The sequence below is a fragment of the Takifugu flavidus genome, chromosome 9, assembly GCF_003711565.1.
Source record: "Takifugu flavidus isolate HTHZ2018 chromosome 9, ASM371156v2, whole genome shotgun sequence".
Classification (NCBI taxonomy): Eukaryota; Metazoa; Chordata; class Actinopteri; order Tetraodontiformes; family Tetraodontidae; genus Takifugu; species Takifugu flavidus.
Window position 1 is genome coordinate 14,840,940 of NC_079528.1, and position 22,817 is coordinate 14,863,756.

General features: G+C 43.1%; 2 protein-coding genes across 4 annotated transcripts in view; both read right to left on the reverse strand.

Moving 5' to 3' along the window:
* The window catches only part of il1rapl2 (interleukin 1 receptor accessory protein-like 2), a 60,105-nt gene that overhangs the window by 15,577 nt on the left and 21,711 nt on the right, over nt 1-22,817 (reverse strand). For all 3 annotated transcript variants that reach the window (XM_057043919.1, XM_057043920.1, XM_057043921.1), the window contains 6 exons: nt 15,886-16,072; nt 15,654-15,807; nt 11,235-11,309; nt 6,808-6,940; nt 6,012-6,157; nt 1,785-1,925 (listed from right to left, as the gene is read on the reverse strand). In XM_057043919.1, the coding sequence (XP_056899899.1) occupies nt 1,785-1,925; nt 6,012-6,157; nt 6,808-6,940; nt 11,235-11,309; nt 15,654-15,807; nt 15,886-16,072 (836 nt within the window). The remainder of the gene's footprint in view (nt 1-1,784; nt 1,926-6,011; nt 6,158-6,807; nt 6,941-11,234; nt 11,310-15,653; nt 15,808-15,885; nt 16,073-22,817) is intronic.
* On the reverse strand, nt 5-1,727 carry LOC130531805 (small ubiquitin-related modifier 3-like). The gene is given in 2 exon segments (XM_057043972.1): nt 5-957; nt 960-1,727. Coding segments are annotated over 2 exon segments (279 nt in total). The 5' UTR covers nt 991-1,727; the 3' UTR covers nt 5-709.

Here is a 22,817-nt window from a genome sequence, read left to right on the forward strand (position 1 = left end):
CACAGTTGGAAAAGGACACAGTTCACACAAGAGACACAAGATCAGTTCATCAGTTACTCTGCACATTACAACTCAGCAGGTTTTCATGTTTCCTGGAAACCTTACTGAAACCTTAGAAACCATTTAAAACTCTCTGTTTATGTCTCCGGACCATGAAATTACTACAGCATTATTATTAATTATTATTATTGTTGTTGTTGTTAGTATTATTGTTTTTGTTGTTGTTGCCCCTCATACCACAAAGGGAAAGTGGAGGATTGAATATTGTTTCCCTCAGAGCTGATTCCTCATCATGGTCACAAACCTTTTTCTGTGCCCACCGACTGCGACCTCTGGACACAAACCTTAGAACGGAATGCATTCAGCCTCCGGGGATCACACATTACAGGATACTAAACTGTCACTGGAGAGCGCCTGGGAGGGACTGACACACCAGTAAGAGCTGTGAAAGGCTGTTGATCCAATCGTAGCTTGCGGTGCCAGAAGAACGCGTTGCCCTGATTGGCCAACAGAGAGACATGCACAAAATTCAGTTCTGTTTGAGACAGTACATTAATCAGCCCCATACTACATCATTATGGAACCGTGAAAAACTTATTTAAATGTAGAGAGGAATAATAATAATAATTATAATCTGAGACAAGCAGTGGAACAGTGAAGGTGACTGAGGGAAAGATCTTAGGGTGGCTGCCAACAAGGTGGGGAGGGTTTAGCAGCGACCTTCTGTCTGCTGCTGGAATACATCTATGGTGTCTTCATCTTCCATCTCCAGCTGTGCAGGTGTATCTGTCTCGTTGATAGGCTGGCCATCAAACCTGAATCTGATCTGCCTTATCTGAAGGCCCTGTCGTTCACAGTAAGCCTTCATGAGTTTGTTGAGGGGTGTGTGCCTTTTGATTTTGAACTGAACCACAGAACCATCCTGCCCTGCAACCTTGAGGTTGATGTGATCATTCTCTTGACTCCCTCCTTTGGCTTTTCCTCTGACATGGCGACTGTATTTGTGGGGAGGGTTTTTGGAAAAGTGTTCAGGCCAGAAAATTTCAAGCCACTACAATAAAGAATCTGAGTGATGAGTGAATCACAATGATTCTGAGGGCCTTTCAAGTATATCCTCCTTTATATTTCTGTTTTTCTTCCATGTTATTTGCATTTCAGAAAGTTTACATATTGTCTTGTTGATGTGTGACAATTCCCACCTCAATTTGCTGTAACCCAACAGCCTTTGATCCTTCAAATTCCAAGTGCAGAAAAGGCCAAAACAGGTCAAACGTGGCCTCAACTGACCACAGTAGCTAAACGGACTGGTTTCCTGTTAATTGGAGGTTTTATGATCCTACAGGGATCCATATGTGTGGCACTTTTCATCTACCTATGTTACTCTATTCATTCTTAGTAAAAAATGTTATTTCACTGAAGAAACAGAAATTAAATTTATAGAAATCTTTGAGTTCCAAAACCTTTTATATATCCAACTGCTGATGCACATTTTTGGGAGTTTTCTGGCATAAACAGGGCTCAAAAATGTGATCATTTGGGGATGATAACAACAACAGCAATAATAATAATACAAAGACATTACGATCCTCACTCGTGGACATTGTCCATGGCTTATACACTTAGAAAAGTAATAATAATAATATCCGTTTAAACATTTAAAAACCTAAAGAAATTCTCTGAATTGTTTAGTTTGATTAAATAATTTTGCATGTATACCATTTTTTGAGTTGATTACTTTACCTGCGTGTTTGGAGACATGCATTTATTTATGTTTTAAGGCTCACCATCCTCTGTTTCATCACTCCCAAAGTGCCTCCTATAGCAAAGTACGATCTCCAGGTTGTAACACTTATAAAATGCTGTTAGGACTCCCAGCAACAACAAGATGATCCCCAGACCACCAGCCAACTCCAGACGATACATATCTGCATTCAGAGACACAAGACGTTAAACTACTGTTATTACATGATGACCTTCTACAGAAGAAGAGCTTAAGTAGATACATTAGTTTCCTTTTCTATGTCAAAATTGGATTTGTGGCACTTATTTATTAAAGTCTAAACTTTTCTTAAATAATCAAATTATCTTCAGAATTATAGCCATCTATAACATGCTATGATACCCCTGACTACGGCACGACTCATATTTAATGAGTGTGTAACATTTTTAGTCCTGCTGCTCGATCATCAAACTGTTATGAACAAGCACAATGACACTCTGCCACAAGCACGGAGGTGTGCATGAGCCCGCAGGTTCAATATTCTAGTTAAAATTCAATTTGGACTTTTAAAAAACCAAACTTTTTAGCATTTCTTCGTCAGGGCTTTAATCAAAGCATATGCATAGAAAACTTCTTAAAAAATTGAATATTTTGTTAAAGATGAAAAGTGATTATCATATTATCCAATCAGGTCTATAGATAATAGGTTTCGTTTCGTTTTCTCCCACTTATCCGGATCCGGGTCGTGGGGGCAGCAGCTTCAGGAGGGATTCCCAGACAGCCCTCTCCCCGGCCACTTCCATCAGCTCTTCCGGGGGAACCCCCAGCCGCTCCCAAGCCAGGCGAGAGATGTAATCTCTCCACCTAGTCCTGGGCTGGCCACGAGGCCGCCTCCCGGTGGGACATGTCCGGAACACCTCTAAAGGGAGGCGTCCGGAAGGCATCCTAGCCAGATGCCCGAGCCACCCCAACTGACTCCTCTCGTTGTGGAGGAGCAGCGGTTCTACTCCGAGCCCCTCCCGGATGTCCGAGCTTCTCACCCTATCTCTAAGGCTGAGCCCGGCCACCCTGCGGAGGAAACTCATTTCAGCCGCTTGTATCCGCGATCTCTTTCTTTCGGTCATCACCCAGCGTTGATGGCCATAGGTGAGGACTGGATCGGTTAAGCGCCCGCATCACTGCTGACGGCGTGCCGATCCGCCTGTCGATCTCCTGTTCCATCCTGCCCTCACTCATGAACAAGATTCCGAGATACTTGAACTCCTCCACCTGGGGCAGGACCTCCTCCCCAACCCGGAGAAGGCACTCTACCTTTTTCCGAGCGAGGACCATGGACTCTGACTTGGAGGTGCTGATCCGCATCCCTGCCGCTTCACACTCGGTTGCCAACCGTCCCAGCATTTGTTGGAGGTCCCTGCTCGATGGCGCCAGAAGAACTACGTCATCCGCAAAAAGCAGTGACGAGATCCTCCGCCCACCGAACTCGACACCCTCCACTCCCCGGCTGCACCTAGAAATTCTGTCCATAAAAGTTATGAACAGAACCGGTGACAAAGGGCAGCCCTGGCGGAGTCCAACCCTCACTGGGAACGAGTCCGACTTACAACCGGCTATCTGGACCAAACTCCTGCTCCTTTGGTACAGGGACTGGACGGCCCTTATCAAGGGACCCTCCACCCCATACTCCCGGAGCACCCCCCACAGGGTGGGGACCTGGTCATAAGCCTTTTCCAAGTCCACAAAAACACATGTGGACTGGTTGGGCAAACTCCCAACCCCCCTCAAGCACCCCAGCAAGGGTAAAGAGGTGATCCGTGGTTCCACGACCAGGGCGAAACCTGCATTGTTCCTCCTCGATCAGAGGTTCAACTATCAGTCTAATCCTCTTTTCCAGCACCCTGGCATAGACTTTCCCAGGGAGGCTGAGGAGTGTGATCCCCCTATAGTTGGAACACACCCTCTGGTCCCCCCTCTTAAAAATAGGGACCACCACCCCGGTCTGCCAGTCCAAGGGCACTGCCCCCGATGTCCACGCAATGTTGCAGAGGCGTGTCAACCAGGACAGCCCTACAACATCCAGAGCCTTAAGATACCCCGGGCGGATCTCATCCGCTCCCGGAGCTCCGCCGCCGGGCAGCTGTTTCACTACCTCGGCAACTTCCGCTCTGGAAATTGGATGGTCCACCTCCTGGTCATCCGACTCTGTTCCACCTTGAGGATGCGTGTTGGTAGGATTGAGGAGCTCCTGGAAGTATTCCTTCCACCGCCGGATAATTGCCCCAGGAGACATCAGCAGCTCCCCACGCACACCTAACACGGTGTGTGCGAGTTGCCACCTGCCGCCCCTAAGGCGCCGGACAGTTTGCCAGAATCTTCTCGGAGCAGACCGAAAGTCTTCCTTCATGGCCTTACCAAACTCCTCCCATGCCCGAGTTTTTGCCTCCGTGACTGTCGCGGCCGCAACCCGCTTAGCCAACCTGTACCGGTCAGCTGCTTCCGGAGACCCACAGACCAGCCATGACCTGTAGGCCTCTTTCTTCAGCTTGACGGCTCCCCTCACCTCTGGTGTCCACCATCGGGTACGGGGATTACCGCCACGACCAGCACCAGCGGCCTTGCAGCCACAGCTCGCGACAGCCGCCTCGACAATGGTGGAGCGGAACATGGTCTATTCAGACTCAGTGTCCTCTACCGCCCTCGGAACATGATCATAAATAATAGGTCACCAACACAATTCTCATCTTTGGCTCTATGCACCACCACAGTAGATTTGAAATGAAATGAACAATTTCTATATGAGCCTCCCACTTAAGGGCCAGAAGTACCGGTAATGGGACAAACAAAACGATAGTAAAACAGACGGTAATATTTAGATCTTGTTGGTTTCATTTCAAAGTCATTGTGGTGTAAAGAGTCAAATGATGAGCATTGAGTCGTGTAGGAGCAGGACGTAGGATGTAGCAACCTACGTGGAACCTCACGACCAGGTCGCTGCTATTCTTACAGAACAGCTGTACCAAGTTTGGACTGGAAAATCCGAGATAAAAGTGGGACACATCTCCAAAGGTGGTGGACAACAACCATGCTAAGATCCTGTGGAACGTCCAGATAGAGACTGAATAACAGGTGATGGTAAACCAGCCAGAACATATGGTGGTGGACAAAGAGGGAACAAAGGTTGGAGTGGCAGATGTAGCAGTTCCCAATGACAGCAACATCAGGAAGAAGGACCAGGAGAACCACAGAACTCCCAGGGTCGGAGAGAGCAGCTGGAAAGGATGTGGGCAGGAAGGACATCAGTGGTCCCCGTGGTCATCGGAGCACTTGCGGCTGTGACTCTCAAGCTGGAGGGATGGCTCCAGCAGAAGCACTGACACCTCTGCTCAGAAGAGGGCAGCTCAGGGAACAGCTAAAAACGTCCACAGGACCCTTAATCCCCCAGGCCAGCGTCTTTAAAGCTGCTGAGAAAATGAAAGGAGGTGCTACCTGGGGATGAGGATGAAAGTCTGAGAAAACTCAGACCCACTTACGAACTCACGAATGGGGTTGTGACAAACCTGCTGAAGAACAGGTTTAAGTTAGAAGCAAATCCCAGGTCTGCTTTCACTCTGGCTCCAGGCTAGTTGGAGCCCATCAGTTTTCTCCCAGCCTTTTTTTTGGTTACTATCACTAAACGTGTTCTGAATCTTCTCCCTAAAGCTTTTCTTAACCTCTTTCAGTTCCCTCCTCAAATCCTCAGTGCTATAGTCTTGCCACAGTTTTTCTTGATGACATTCAATATCTTGATTTATTTGTGGTTTATTGTTTGTGATACAGCAAATATTTTCCATTGGGACAATGGTTTCTTTAGGAATTCACTGATAGACCTCCCCACTCTGTGGTGATAAAGCCCTCCAGAGGAGCATCCTCTCTGTTGATGGAGCAAACATTTATAGTCCTTCTGTTTCACCAGAATCATCAGCTTCATTGGTTAGTCACAGATGGGACAGAGACAAAAGACACACGACAAATCCACACAGGTAGATGGGAATAAACACAAAAACCAAACCAAAATCAACACAAATCAATTGATTCAGACAGGAAGATATAAAGATAACTTAAAAATGTGTTTGTCAAAATGTCCAAATCTGTTTGACTGTTTTTCGATGAAAAATGTAAAATAAAAATAAAAACACAAAACACAACACAACCTTGTGTTTTATAGTGCAGTCATCAGAAATGTGGAGCTCAAGTCATGAGTCAAAAGTTAAAATTGTTGGGTCTGAGTACCAGAAATGGACATCATACATACATTTCTTACGCAGAAAAACACTTCCGCTGCGCCTCCCTATGTGGTTTTCCACATAGCAGGTGTAATTGTCAAGGTCAGCCTCCTCGACAGCATCAAATATTAAGGAGAGCTGCACCTCCCTTTCTCCTAGATGCTCCTTCAAAATCCTGAATGAATGCACAGAAGAAAACACCAAAAAAAATCACTTTGACTTTTAAAAGAAACAAGTCACATTTTCCAAATCTGGCTTAGAATCAAGAACCTCAAGGATTTTACAGTGCATAACTTTTGGCTGCAGCTTCCCAGCTTCTTCTGAAGAGCTCAGTTGTAATAGAGGGAGCAGCATATTGACAACAGTGTCAGCCCGCTATGAGCCAGGCCAGAACGTAAAGCTCTTTATCTGAAATCAGCCCCTCTGTGTCAAATCAGGAAATATTCTGTGAATCAGAATCTGTGGAGTAATTGATCTGGTCTCTGTCCATCCCATGTTCCAGAAATAACTAGTCAAAGTAAAAGTTGCTGGGTTACCTGACACACCCGGCTAGTTTTTGTCAGGGAAGAAGACCTCAGCATCTTTAATCTGTGTCACACTATAGCCCCCTTTGGCAGCAGTTTGTGTATATGACCCCAAACAGATGTTTAACCAACAGTTAAACAGTGTTTTTGTCATTTTCTCAGTTGACACACACTTTTCTGGGTGCTCATATTGTCCATAATTTGGAATAATACACATAATAAGTGTATTATAAGTGTCCCGAGTTAGAAGAGGTTCATCTAAAGCATATTGAAACGTGTTATTTGTCACTCATGTTGTTACCTGACTTCACTTTCTTTGATGTGTCCTGCAAGTTCTTCCACAAACTTCTCTCCTTTCATCCAGTAGACAATAGGCTGTTTATTTTCTCCACTGTAGCCAAAAAATGCCTTGCAGTCCAAACTCAGGGGCATTCCTGCAACAAGAATTCAAAGAGACAGATATTTCCAACTTGATTCTTAAGGAGTGTCCTGAGGCACTCCCAGGCCAGCCTAGAGACGCTCAGCACAAAATTAGCGGTATTTTCTAGCGTGGATCAGCACTTTCACATTGCCAGCACTAGCTGGTCTGACCTCCCTGAGAGGGGCGTGGCTGTTTTCCTTTCTCTCATATATCATTGGATCATTGCATCTACAATGTCATCATTACATCTTTACGAGCACCAGACAAGTGTGAGGTAACCAGTGGACAGCAGGAATGTCAACTTTGGTTTGTACTTTGCAAATTTGGCCCTTTTTTTCAAATTTACAAGCTCAGCGCAGATTGAACAATGTCTGAGTGATAATGTGTCAAATGTATTGCTCCAGTGATTAGGCAAAGGAGAAACTCCAGAATAATTTCTCTAAAGAATTTTTGAAAATAAATACTCTGTCTGGGTCAGGAAACTGCAACAGTACCCAGGGGCACCATGGCGCCGCTTCCGAGATGGAGATGCTCAGGAGGTAGAACCAGAGCTGAGTGGCCGTATATTAATGTGCAAAGTTGGGACACTCAAAGTTGCCACCCTGGGACACTCTGAGTGTCCCAGGGTGGCAATATTTTTGCAAAAGTCTGCCTCCGAATATTCCTTCCCTGCCAGAGCTGAACAGCTTGCGGATCTTGTGATCTTGTAAGGGCACTGTCACGATAGCTAAGAACATCATCGTCATCATCATCATTTAATTTAGTAGGACGATGTTGGACGGCTTTCAAATTACAGGCAAACAGCGGCATCTTGCTAATTTCCTGGGTCAATAGCAGGACCCAGGACGAAATGCCATGACAACCCTTTCACAGTGCCAAAACGTCACCCTGGGACAAAGAGCTAATTTTGTGCAATGTGAAAGAGGCCATATTCTTTCCAGCCTGTCTTGAGTCTACCTCGGGGCCTTCTTCTGGTAGGACATGTCCCTAGGAACACATCCCTAGTCAGGCGTCCAGGTGACATTTGAAAGAGATGCCTGAGCCAACTCAGCTGACACCTCTCAATGGAAAGGAGAGGCGGTTCTACCCTGAGCTCCTTCCGAGTGACTGAGCATTTTAGCCAACCTCTAAAGAAGCACATAGCCTCATTTTGGGTACAGGAATCTGATCTTGTCCTTTCGGTAACTACCCGAAGTTCATGACCATAAGTGAGTGGGAACATAGACTGACCGCTAAATCTAGATCTTCACATTTTGACTCGGCTGTTTCTTTACCACAATCGTCCAGTACTCCAACCACAAAAAGACCCCGAGATACTTGAAGTCCTCCACTTGAGGCAGGACCTCTCTACAACCCAAAAAGGGCAAGCCACCCTTTTCCGGTCCATTTGCATTACCACTGTAAAAGAACCACACCAGGGTCCAGTTGCAAGCAACCGAGACCCACATTTTTAAAGGGACAGAAGTGCATTTCTGTGGTCCAGGTCGTTAGTCCAGACATACCAGGCAACAAACCCTCACACAAATTCACACTAACAAACAACAGCTGGCAACAAATGCAGTTCATCTGACTATCTGATAATAATAGAGCTGCTTCCTTACAAGGGAGGTGATAGACAGCAAGGCGCAGGTGACAATTATGACAAGAGGCTTATATGCAGACTCAGTCAATCAATCAAACACTCAGGATTCTACACTTTATGTAGCATCTGTTACAATCAAAATTGTCTCTAGGCGCTTTGCAGATGCCTGATCTCAACCAGATTGCAACCGTAACTTGCTTTTGCAGCACGTAACATCAAGAAGTTTATTCATCTGATGGGTGGTAAAAAACAGCAATTCCACGATTCAATGTCACCCACAACTCAAAGGCTCCCAGTGTAACTATTACTGATACTCACTAGAGTGAATCACTAATTTAATTTCATTTGTGAATATATATTTATAAAAATATATTTTTCTTCCCATGCACATATTTTTTCATATAACCTGTATAAAGGTCTTGTCAAAGTACTGCAACAAATGACCCCTTCTACACTTATATTTGATGACAGTTCTAATTAACTACATCTTTAATGCCTATTTAGGTGACAATTGATTAGCTGGGAGGCTGGCCTCATTTTAAATGAACAGATTAAATTAGACTGAAATTACTGACTGAAATTAAATTTTTGACAGGCTTAATTAAATGGCTATTCACAAGGGGTGTGTTTTAAATTATACACCAATGACTTACTTGCAGTTTATTATTTCACATAATTTTTCAGGATCATTATTTTAAGCGTTGCTTCCTGTAATTTAAAAACCATTAATATGGTAATTTTTCAGGATCAGTCACTATAGTTTATTGTAGAATATGCCATTCAGTTGTTCATTTGGACTCAGACCATCTTTAATATTTGGACATTATTAATATTTGGATGGTCCCACCGCGTCTGGTCTGGCCTTTGAGTGCCTTTTTTGATCCTTGTGATTTTAATTTGCTCCCAACAGGAGTCACACCATAACCCCACCCCCCCACCCAAGATGAGAAAAGCCATTGGCCCTGATGGCATTAACTCCAGGACTGTGCAAATCAGTTCTGTGGAATACTTCTACACATCTTGAATGTCAGGGTGAGTCTGTAGAGAGTTCCACTCCTGTGGAAAATAACCCTGACCCAACCCTCATGTGTGGGTCCAGTTCCTAAGGCAGCACATCCCAGGAAGCCCAACCACTTCAGGCCAGTGGCTTGAACCTTCCACCTGATAAAAATGATGGGGAAGATTGTTCTCACCAACCTGTGACACCTGGTGAGCAGCGAGGTGCAGCCGTCATATCGATTGGGCTTTGGTGTGGAAGATGCTATCATCTCCCTGCTGCATTGGTCAGTTTCACATCTGGAGAGCACTGGGAGCACTATAAGGGACATGTTCTTTAACCTTCTGAGTGCTTTCTACACAATCCATTAACCATTAAATCTTGGATTCTTAAAGGTGGGATATTAGAATTTTAGCATGCAGAACTACGGGGAAAAGTTCCTCCCACCCTGGCTCTATTACTGATCCCTCCCTCCTTCCTACTGCATGTCTCCCAGAATCCACATTCTTCTTCTACCCCCTCCACAAACAGTCCAATGAAGTATAAAAACTACTAAACATGAACGAGATTTTTGCTCAAGTAGATGTTACTCTCAGTCACAGTGCACAGAGGACACAGTACCAACAGTCACAGAGGATAAAACACAGTATTTTGAAGAGTAATCCAATGAGGTAAACACATAATTAGCCGAAGCTACACAGCCACTGCAGCAACAAAAGCAACTTGGCAGCAAATTTTAGTAAAAACTTTCATCGTATTTACAAGAGGACAGCTCAGAATCTGGGGATGGCCCCACCCCGTCCTCTGGACGTCCTCAAGAGACAGAGAGCAGAAGAGCAGTGGAAAAGCTTCAGAAGGGGCAGCAACCTCCACATCCATTTAAATCTTTTCAGATCCACAGGTGTACATCACGGCTATGCCATATCGATGTTCACTTTGTAATGTTTCTCTCACATTCCAACTCTCCTTATTGCTTTTCAGTGAGTTTAGAGTTTGTTACTTTGCCTTGAAAAGGCCACTTAAGCCACAGGAGGAATCAGATGCTTGCTGATGCCTGCGAGCAGCTTGCAGCGTTGCTTCCTCAACTAAAGTGCGTATGCACATGTAAGTTAACAGAATGGGAGGACAGAGTAGGGCCCTTCAACCAATTAGAAACCACTCGACCAGAAGAGGTTTGATTGGTCATAGATGCTGATAAAGAGACAAAAACTAAAAATATGAATGCACCAAACATACAGACCTTTCCTTAACGAGAGATGAGAACATAAAAAAAAACATTCTCAACGTTAATATGTAGTTTTTCAGACAGACTTTGAATACCCATCCGTTAACCTCCATTCCACACATAAAAGTGACAAAAATATTCCACTTAAGGCATCTCTCCGGGTTAGCTCCAGCACATTCCAAAGCCATTCCAAGTGTGAAAATGCTTTGACAGTAAAACATGAAACTGTGTCCTCAGGGACCAAAAACACACCAGAGATGGAATTTACCATTTCTACTGGACGTTAATAATAATAATACTAATAATGATAACAACAACAACAACAATAATATTGTTATTAATAATAACAGTAATAATAATAATAATAGTAATAATAATAATAATAATAATAATACATTGGAAATTTAAGAATCATAAGCAAGCATGGTTACTTCTCACACTGCAACAAGAGCATAAATATTTTTTCTATGTGAACAGAAAAACCAAGAAGGAACAGCTGTTACCTGCTATGACTTCTGTCACTGTGTCCTGCTTCTCTGGAGGGAAAAGAACCCTGGGAGGGTGGGTGGTCTGGAGAGCTGGGAGTGATAAAGTTTAGAAGCGTAAGGTAAAGGATAATAAAAGACGAAAATAGATGGTTCGTATTTACTTACAATTTAAGTAAAAATGCTAATCAATACATCTAAATCAGAGCAGTTGTATTGTAATTATTTCTGGTTTTTTTATTTCCTATTATATTTGTGTGATTCTTTTCTTTACAGTATTAGGCTACACAATCTGATGAAGATTTGGAATTAACGGGAAGATAGAGATTTATCATTAAGAATTCAAAACAATAATTAATGCAGGGTTTATGACTTTTGCAGTTACCTCAGAATTCCTTTCAAAAATACTGTTGTATTTTTATTGTAGTTCTTTCTAACTGATTAATGGCCTGCCCAAAAAACACGTCACCACCTTGATTTAACTAAGCAAAGAGGTACGAGCCTCCTACTGGGTAATTACTGTAGAGGCCATTATCTTTCAGCTGGCAACAGTTATCTAAGAGTAAGTGATGCAGTAAGCAATATCTCATGTTGGAACACTCATCCTGTGCTCAAGGGAACCATATTAGTCTGTTTGAAAACGATCAAACCATTTTCCTGCATTAAGCAGGGAAAACCCCAAAGGAGATTGCAGAAACTACTAAAATTGGATTAAGAACTGGAAACTGCCCATTATTAATAACTGTAAGGATACTGTGGACCCATCAGTTTCAAGAAATGTGCTCTGGAAAAAATCCTGAATGATGAAGGTTTTGTGAAATGAGATCTTAGAAAACCACCAGCAGAACTCAACTCTGGGCTTAGTGGTGAAGTAAGAGCGCATCAACAGGGGCAATGCACGCAAGGAAGCCAAGGAAGTAAGAAAACCACTCAGGAAAAAAAGGCTTCCATTTGCTGGGGAGCATAAAGACACATTTTCCAGTCATAGATCGGCCACCACAGAGTCCACGCTTGGAGAATCTTTGGGTTGTGATGGAGAAGCTTTGTGTCCAGCTCTCCCACCATCAATACAAGATCTTGGTGTAAAGTACAGTTCTGCACAGAAATAAATCTTGTGACATTGCAGAAACTTGACCTGTAGCTGTGGTGAGGCTGCGGCACCAGGGGATGCTGGGTCTACAAGATTAGATGGAGCTCGTGTGTTTGACTGAGTGTCCCTGGCACCATGTTGCTGTGTGTATGTGCCTGTTTATGACGATATCTGTTTCATTATTCTTTCTAGAGGAACAAAAGGAGTCCAACTTGGGTATCTCAGCAGTAGGACACAAGAATGGCAACTATTTATTAAAGCTGCTAAAGCAACAGGTAACAAGGTATTTCATTATGGTCGCTAACTATTTTAACGCTTGTTAATCTCAATTTACTTATTTCAAGCTTCGGTGTTTCAGCGAGGCCAGATCATACTGACATCTATCCAGGCCAGTTACGGGAGTGGCAGTGGAATATGGAACCATAATATTGAATATTATGGCTGTGACAGTCCACAGGTGAAGCACATGGAGGTCCAAATGAATAGGCAGATGGAGCTGCGAAGGTGATTCATCCAAAAACCATGCAATTTAAACAATTTAGGGATCACCCAAATAAAGACAGCACTAACACACAATGAATGGAGCTAGGAGAGAATTTAGCTGCAAACAAATAACTTACATGGTGATGGCATGTTGACAGGAACAGGGACAGCAGATGATCTGACAATGAACTGCACACAAGGAAGAGACGATGAGTTGGGACAAAAAAATGTAAGTAAAGAATTTACAAAAAGAGAATATCCACTTGGATTAATGAGAAAAAACCAACAAGAAACTAACATCACAGATCCAGTTATCATGATGTAAGATAAGAAGGTGAGAAGAAGATAGGATAAAGAAAGACAGGAAGTGGAGGAAGAGGATTGGGTTAGTCCAAATGAAGAGCATGAGGAATAATGGGAAACTTCAAAATGGTGACCTGGTTGTGTCGAACTGTTTGTGTTGTCAGCTAATTATACCCAAGTTTGTGTTTTCTGTTTAATCAAAGCAGTGCGTAATTGATAAATGTATTCTGTCCTTCCAATAGAAAGGACTTATCTATACACATATACAGTATATGTGTGTGTGTATGTGTGTGTGTGTATCTGTATATCTTTTCTGGCCAGTGTGATAACTATCAACACTGTGGAGCTAATAAAGGTGAAAGGTCATCTTGCAGAGTGATGGGGGAGGGGGGTCAGAACTCTTTGACAACTCTCTCTTGACTGGCCAAAACCAGTAACATGTTTACAGAGTTAAACCCATCAGCTGCATTTTGTGGTTGAGAGTTTGAATTTACAATTTCTTGGTGGTGTTGTTGGAGTGCTAAACACACAGCTAAAACAAAGAAAAAAGACAAAGAAAAATATAAATTCAGCCTGTCGGCAACATTTGGCTGGTTATGTCATGTTTTTTTGTTCTAAAGTTTTAAGTTCCATGATGGAATTTCAGGCTGTTTGTGCAGTGTATTTCATGAGAAGCTTTTACAGTTTGGATTGTGCGCACTGTAAATAATCAGGATTTGTCTGTTGACTGTAATTTAATGTATCATCATTTCTCTCTTTTTTTTATCTCTATATCTATATATTTTTTCATTTCTACATGCACAGTTGTGTTGCTGTCACTAGAGTTTTAGAGTACCTTGCTACCAAGACCCCACCAACATACAGCTGCTACATCCAGGCGTCGACATGGTAGCAGAAGTGCCATAATAGACCTTCAAGATGCCACATGGCACAAAAGAACCAGCTGCCAACAGGCAAGACCCACACATACACACAAGAACAAAACCACAAGAAAGTTCCATTATGGAATACCCACACAACCAGACAGAGCTGAGTCACTAGCAGCCAGTAACCAGACTAGCAAATCTTTGCACAAATGAGCATCAAGTGTGGCAGGTGGCAGGGACACTGTTGATCTGTTCCCTTGCAGCACAGCAAGGGATCAGATCAACGGTGTGCTTTGACCAAGATGATGGATAAATATGAGTCAGTCCAAGTCCAGATGTGATTTGTTAATAGACCCCTACAAAAAACTCAGAACGACCATCCAGGATGAGTAAACTAATATCCAACTACACCTGGATCATAGAAAACCTCAAGCAGATAAACAACAGGAAGAAAATACTGAATTGAAAGGCTGAAAAGTGACTTTTAGAAAATGTTGGGAGTTAAATCCAGGCTGTGGTGTCAGGGGTGATTGGTGCACTCTGGGCTGTGATGTGGGTTGGAGGATGTACTCAACAAGCCTTTGTCCCTCAGGGATAGGGACACTCTGACTTGTTCTCTGTCATAGCAACAGCTAAGATTCTGCAAAGGACCCTCAGCAAGAGAACCCTCAGGACACTTTTAGTCCAGGTCAGCACTGGAAATATTGTAAACACAGTCAGGCTAAGAAAAAACATATTTGTAGAAGAATATTATAATATAGAATATTTTATTTTTTAATTCTTTAATTTTAGTGACTGCAAGAGCTTTCCAAATCTTTCACAACTTCTAAATAATTAAATTATAATGAAAATCTTGTTTATTATATGCAACTATAAACATAAGGTTCTTTTTCTTGTTTTAGGGGGTCGTCTAATTATTAGGTTAACATCTTAGCTATGCTGCTATAGGCTGAGGCTGTCAGGGTCCAGAAACATGATCACCTGACAGGCCTCTGTCACCCTGCTGGGTCATAGCCTCCTCTCCTCTCCTCTCCTCTCCTCTCCTCTCCTCCTCTCCTCTCCTCCTCTCCTCTCCTCTCCTCCTCTCCTCTCCTCTCTCCTCTCCTCTCCCCGACCAGTGATGTTATTTCTTGTGTAGTTTTTCTGCCCCCCCCCTTCTGTATTCATGTACAGGTATCACTGCCTTCATAAGCTGTATGCTGACCTACTGACCTCCGACCTCGCTGACCCACTCAACTCAACCGGCAGCTTATTTTAATTAATATTATGTTTCTCTATGTTCTACCTATTCTCTCCTCCCCCTTCTCCTCTCTCTCTATCCAGCCCCCATCAGCAGGAGGGTCCCCCTATATGAGCCTGGTCCTGCTCAAGGTTTCTTCCTGTTAAAGGGGAGTTTTTCCTTGCCACTGTGGCTTGTTGGGGGTCAGGCCCTGGGATTCTGGAAAGCGCCTAGAAATAATTCTGATTGTAACAGATGCTATATAAATAAAGATTGATTGATTCTTTGTATTATCTTGAAATGTATTGATAGTTTTATAGTTAATGTTAACAGCCAACCATCCCTTTCCAAATGTACCCATAAATAATAATACAAAAAAATCTATATTCTGTATATTAACCAAACTTTGCTTCAAAAAAGGAAAAATGTTTTTGGTTTTGTGAACACAGTATTGATCATCAGTGGCAGCTTCTTACCTGTGACCTTTAGCAGTAATGTTCTGCGTACCAGTCTGGAGCCATACTGCAACTCACAGGTGTAGTTCCCGCCATCACCCTCTTCCACCTCAGGAATCCAGACATGTGTGCTGTTTGCTACAATAGACTTCCTCCATTCGATTTGTTCACACTCCTGCCAAGACACCACATCAAATCACAATCAAGAACACATGCAGAACCCACTGACTGTATGCCCGAACTGTTCTCATACCTTGTACCAATTCATCTGTGGTTGCTTGTATGGAGCCAGGTAATCTTCAATATCTGGGCAGCTCATCATTTTGCCGTGAGTTATCTCAGCTTTCTCCATGTAGCGCATTTTGCTGCTGAAGCACTTCCCCTCGTCACTGGCCTCTATGGTCACTGACATCGACACTTTCATGCAGTAGGTGGAGTTCCTGGACAGATTCAAATACCAAATACAAAAGCGCTATCACACTGGTCCAATCACCCTGAAACAGCTTCATCATCGCTGTACACGCACCACATCCTGAACATCATGAAACAACTAGAAAAACAAATGCAAAAACACCAAATGTGCTTCTTACCACACTCTGAAATTAAAATATCTGGGCCATTAGAGGTGCCAGCAAACATCAGGCCTGCTTTTAAAGAATAAATGCAAGCCCCTGCTGAGCATCTTCCACATTTGCCCGACCACAGGGCGTCACCACCTTTGCTTAACCAACATGTGGTCATGTCCTTTGTGCTTCAGCTCCTGGTTAATGTTGTACTTAGATCTTCGAAAGCAGTTTCTGTGTGTTTCCAGAAGAATGGAAGGAAATTAAAACATTATGAAACTGGGCTCCAGAGTGAGCATGTTGTAAACGCTAGCCCATCCTCTGTAATGTAAAAACAGAACATTTGGAAGAGATTGTTTAAACAGGTCCTGAATGTCTTCACACACACACACCCCCACCCCCATCAACATTGGGTAAATAGGCTGCGAAAGTTTTAAGACTGTATCAAGGCTGCTGTTCTCTTAACCAGACTAATCTCTACATTTCTGTCTTTCTTTGTTTCCTACTTCTGAGGGAGCAAGAACAATGCTAGATTAACTATTCACTGAAACTCTTTATCAAAACAATTTCTTGTTACTTATACTGATGTATCTGCTGCACCAATGATCACATTAGGCTAATGAATGACATCTTTGGGGATTCATTTTCTTGGCCTCTAACCTCTGCACAAAGCAATTATGGGGTAGGAAAGCATCCAAGCATTTACTAAAGACACTTTTTCACCAGGCAATGTCAATGCAACACAGTACAGTAGGAGGGTGGTACTGTCGCGGTGATTTTCCATTACACTAGCATACCACCATGGTGTGGTCGTGTCTTTAAAGTAAAGCGGGCTGAAACGCTTATCCATTAGACTTTTACATGTATACAACTGTGGAAAACACTGAAATGTCTCTGATCATTTACTCCTTTTTACTGTTTTCTCATCTATTCTAAAGAATACCTTGTTCATAACAGTTGGCAGGTAACTGCAAGACATGAGAACAACCTAGAATAAGGCTAGTTTATTTCATTGAAATTAGTAGTGAAGTGCAAACTAGAAGCAGAGGATGGAGTTAGCACTGATGGCTAATTAGCTAATTATACATCATATATTACAAACTACATATTATACAAAAATATACATAACACAAATTATCTAAATTATGCATTTTAAAAATTATATAATAAGAGCTGATTGAAGAGGGTTTGGATGGGTAGATGGGTTAGGGGGGCGGTCCATGGAAATATCGAGAGATGTCCTTCAGAGGAGCAGACGTTACTTAGTAGATCTATCATGGAGGAGGGGGCCTGGTTATTGCGTGCTCTGAGTTTAGGGGAGAGAATTTCCAACTGTATTTGTTGTGTAATGGGGAGCCAGTGAAGATTTTGGAGAACAGGGGTGATGTGGTCTTGGGAGATGGTGCAGATGAAAAAAAAATGCAACAGAGCTATGGATGTTGTGTAGTTTATTGATGACTTTGGATGGTAGACCATAGAGGATGCTAACTCACTATTGAGAGTCAGAGATGAGTGAGTGATGTTGGTGATGGCTTTGGTGCAGGTATATATTTGGATGTCATTGGCATAGCAGGGAAACTGGAGGCCTCATTGACAGATGGTCTGGGCACAGAGGAGCATGTAGAGAATGAGCTGGATGGGGCCAAACATCAACCTCTGTGAGACACCCTGTGACAGGGGCAGTGGCAGACGTACAGTTTTTTTTATACTGAAACTGGTGTCTGTTGGTGAGGAAGGAGTGAATTCAAGAATTCTGAAAGTTGGGGTCCAGTTGTGTTTCGTGGAAGGGATAGGTATTTCTATGTGAATAATGATAGCAAGGTGGTTAAAGATCTGGAGATTGGGGCTAGATAACTGTTGAATGCTGAGACTGGTGGAGCACACCAAGTAAGGAATGTGTCCACAACTGTGTGTTGGGAAAATAATGTGTTGGATTAAGTTGAGACATTGTAGAAGATACAGAAATTATGTGGCTGGTTGCTTACCTTATATACATCATTGATGTGTAAAATAAATTGTCCAGGAGGAGAACAAAAAGTGAGATGGTGGATAACTGGGTCAAAATGAGGAAGGAGGGATGTGGCTTGGTTTGGGGGATAGATGATGGCTGTGAACATGGACCAAACAGTTTGTAGGTGAGATGTTTCAAAGCAAGTTGGTGGTCTGGATAGTTTTTCTGAAGATGGCAGCAGTGATACCTTGCTGGCTCTCAGCATAGGCTTTGTCTATGTAAATGTATCCTGGGAAGGATACATTTTTAACCTTTTGTTGATATTGTTTTAATGTCCCCCAAACTCCGATCTGACTTTCCCAAACAGTTTCACCTGTTCCTGAACCCAGAATAGGTTTTTATTGGAGTTGGCTAAATTACTAACATTTCATGAATGAGACCCAATGATTCAGGGTTGACTTTGACTCAATATGGAGGACAAGCACGAGGAAAGTCCTCTCAATACATAGCATAAAAGGATTTTGTAGATTATTCTCTCTGTTTGACTCATATACACTGCTCAAACAAATTAGAGGAAGTCTGTGTAGATTCTCAGTCATCCAGGTCATTGTTATCCAACGTAGTTTTTACGGATACTGGCCAGAGAAGACCGCTGGTTTGAGAGGGGTGTCAAGAAAGCCATCCATGTCAAATTGGAAAAGTCATCCTTAAACAGAGGTGGTGGGCTGAGGCACTTCCTAACACCCACATACAATGCAGTCCTCCACTCCTTCCAACAGCAAAACAAACATTCACACCATTCCAGGAGACCTGGTGACTCACCACCAAGTGAGACACCTCAACTGAAACTAGGTGAATGACCCTACCAATGACCCTGCCAACGACACTCAGGTGACCACTCAGATCATTAACATGCCAATGGTCCACAGGGGCTATATTTTCAAGCTCTGTCCCCAGCGAGTTCAGAACTGAAGAAGCCTTCTGGATAGAAGGTGAAACGTCTTCAAAAGAGAAGAAACACAGTCCAGTTGACACAGAAAACTACCTTGGAAAATTAGAGGAACACTTCTAAAACACATCAGATCTAAAAGGGGGAAAAATGATCTTGAATATCTTTCCTGATGAAAAGTAGGTGATGTATTAGTAACAAAATGATGCCACATAATTTGATAGAAATGAAAATGATCACCCTATAGAGGGGGTGGGGGAAAATCAAAGACACCCCAAAAATGAAAGTGAAAAAATGATGCAGCAGAGTGGTCCATTTTGCCAAAATGTCATTGTAGCAACTCAAAATGATTCTCAGTAGTTTGTGTCAACCCCACGTGCTTGTATGCATGCCTGACAACGTCGGGGCATGCTCCTAATGAGACGACGAATGGTGACCTGGGGGATCTCCTCCCAGATCTGGACCAGGGCATCACTGAGCTCCTGGACAGTCTGAGGATCATGATGGACCTGAACATAATGTCCCAGAGGTGTTCTATTGGGTTTAGGTCAGGTGAACGTGGGGGCCAGTCAATGGTATCAATTACTTCATCCTCCAGGAACTGCCTGCATACTCTAGCCACATGAGGTCGGGCATTGTTGTGGACCAGGAGGAACCCAGGTCCCACTGCACCAGCGTAGGTTCTGACAATGGGTCCAAGGATTTCATCCCGATACCTAATAGCAGTCAGGGTGCCATTATCTAACCTGTAGAGGTCTGTGCCTCCCCAGACCATCACTGACCCACCACCAAACCGGTCATGCTGAATGATGTTGAGGGCAGCATAACGTTCTCCACGGCATCTCCAGACCTTTTCACATCTGTCGCATGTGCTCAGGTTGAACCTGCTCTCATCAGTGAAGAGCATAGGGCGCCAGTGGTGTAGTTGCCAATTCTGGTGGTCTATGGCAAATGCCAATCGAGCTCTGCGGTGCCGAGCAGTGAGCACAGGACCCACTACAGGATGTTGGGCCCTCAGGCCACCCTCATGGAGCCTGTTTCTGATTGTTTGGTCAGAAACATTCATTTTGAGGTCATTTTGTAGGGCTCTGGCAGTGCTCACCCTTTTCGTCCTTGCACAGAGGAGCAGATACCGATCCTGCTGAGGGTTTAAGGACCTTCTACGACCCTGTCCAGCTCTCCTGGAGTAACTGCCTGTCTCCTGGAATCTCCTCCATGCTCTTGAGACTGTGCTCGGAGACACATCAAACCTTCTTGCAACGGCACATATTGATGTGCCATCCTGGAGGAGTTGGACTACTTGTACAACCTCTGTAGCATCCAGGTACCGCATCATGCTATCAACAGAGATGTTGATCCAAGCCAAATGAATAACTACAGTCAGTAAAAAAATAAAAAAATAAAAAAAAATCAGTCAAAAGAGATGAGGAGGGAAAAAGTATCAGTGGCTTCAACCTGGAAAGCCATTCCTGTTTTGGGGGCCATCTCATTGTTGCCCCTCTGATGCTCCTGGTGTTGATGTCATTAACAACAAAGCAGCAGAAACTGATTAACTACCCCCTCTGCTACTTAACTGACCAGATCAATATCCCAGAAGTTTGACTGCTATACTGATTAAAAAGTGTTCCTCTAATTTTTTTGAGCAGTGTATATTTACTGCTTTTTGTCTTTTTACTTCTGTCTGCCTCCTTGGATTTTTGTGTGGCAACGTTTGATCTGAACAAACTGCTAAGAATCTGTGTTTGAAGTCCAAATCTTTGGGCCTCATTCTCATCAGCGCTATAGCGACACCATTTTGGTGACGTTTCTGATGCATTTGTTATCTTTTGCCTGTCCCAAACCACTGCATATACAAAGGAATTAGAACATTGTACTTAAATACCAGTAAAAATATTTTCTGGTGCTGGGACATTATAGCTACTTTATGTAAACTATTGTGCAAAATATTTCAAAAATACATCATAATAACATAATTGTCTTATGCAAAATGTACTCCACAAAAAGAAAATCATATGGTATATGTTCAAATATAGGCTAGATCATGTGTGTGTGTGTGCGAGGGGTGTGGGGGGGGCGTAATAAGACAGATTAAGACTAAAACAGTCACTAAGCTCTCATTAAGTTGTCAGGCTGAGTCGCCTCTCTGAGCAGAGAAGAATGTAACTGAGTGGGGGGGGGGGTGCAGGGCAAAGAGAAAGAGGTGGGAGGGGATCAGATAGGACAGGTGCTGTTGCAGAGAACAGAGCAGCAATGCAGGACAGAGGGGAGTGGGAGGGGATGAAGATGGCCTGGGGCTCACGATGAAGACATCAGGAGCCAAAAGATGATAATAAAGTAAGTAGAGGTATAAGCAACCCCAAAAGAGAAAATGACACACTTGTGATGAGAGGAAGAATATTTGAGAAGCCATTTATAGTGAAGTATTTTGAGCTGTCCAAGGTAGTTTTCTGTGTCAACTGGACAGTTTTTCTTCTCTTTTGAAGATGTTTCACCTTCTATCCAGAAGGCTTTAGTTGTGAACTTGCTGGGGACAGAGCTTTAAAATAAAGCCCGCTCTCCTTTAGGTGTGAGAGCGGGCACTCCTTTGAGGACAGCCAAGTACGGGTACTGGCCAGTTGGTTTGAGAGAGGTGTCAAGGAAGCCATGTCAAATTGGAAAAACCATCCTTGAACAGAGGTGGTGGGCTAAGGCACTTCCTATCACCCACATACAATGCAGTCCTCCACTCTTTCCAACAGCAAAACAAACATTCACACCATTCCAGGAGACCCAGTGACTCACCACCATGTGATCCAGCAGACAAAGGGGAGACACCTCAACTGAAAGTAGGTGGCCACCCAGATCATTAGCATGCTAATGGTCCACAAGGGCTATATTTTCAAGCTTGTTCCCCAGCGAGTTCAGAACTGAAGAAGCCTTCTGGATAGAAGGCGAAACATCTTAAAAAGAGAAGAAAAACAGTCCAGTTGACACAGAAAACTACCCTGGATAACTATGATATATTTTGAGCTGTTTGTTTATAGCCATTTAAATGGTCTTTTTACTCCAACTGAATATGTAATATTGAAACTAACCATGTGATGTCAGTTTGTTGAGCAACACTTTAAAATGCTTATTGTCCTTAGTTGATTGTTTACATGAACATTCCTTTAAACATTACTGCATGCTAGCTGCAGGACCATTGTCCTGTGATGGCATAAACCAGCCAGGATGCAGCTGATGCAGGATCCACCCACAATTGCATGTTGGTTAAATGTAATACATAGCACATACAGTTCTCTCAAAAGTTCTCTCAAAGCACACATCCATCTCTTTGCTTTCAGTTTCAAAAATATGTACATCACATTAAAATACTAAAACAGACATTCAAGATTAAACAACTTTCTCACTGAACACAATGTACTTTGTGAGCAGGAACATGGATACAGAACCAACAGGACCACTTCACAGCACTAATGGTCTTAGCACTGTGATACTGTTGATCCTAAATTGTTGTTGAATAAATTGCAAGCATATGGAATCAGAGGTTTAGCACATTCTTGGAAACCAGCTAGCTAGGAAACAGCTACCAGCATGTGCAGATAAACAGTGAAAAGTCATCACTGTGTAAGATCAAACGTGGGGTTCCCCAAGGGTCAGTGTTGGGAAAATGACTCTTTATTTTGCATCTGAAGGATATTTTTTAAGGTCTCCAAAATCCTGGAAATCATTTTATTTGCAGA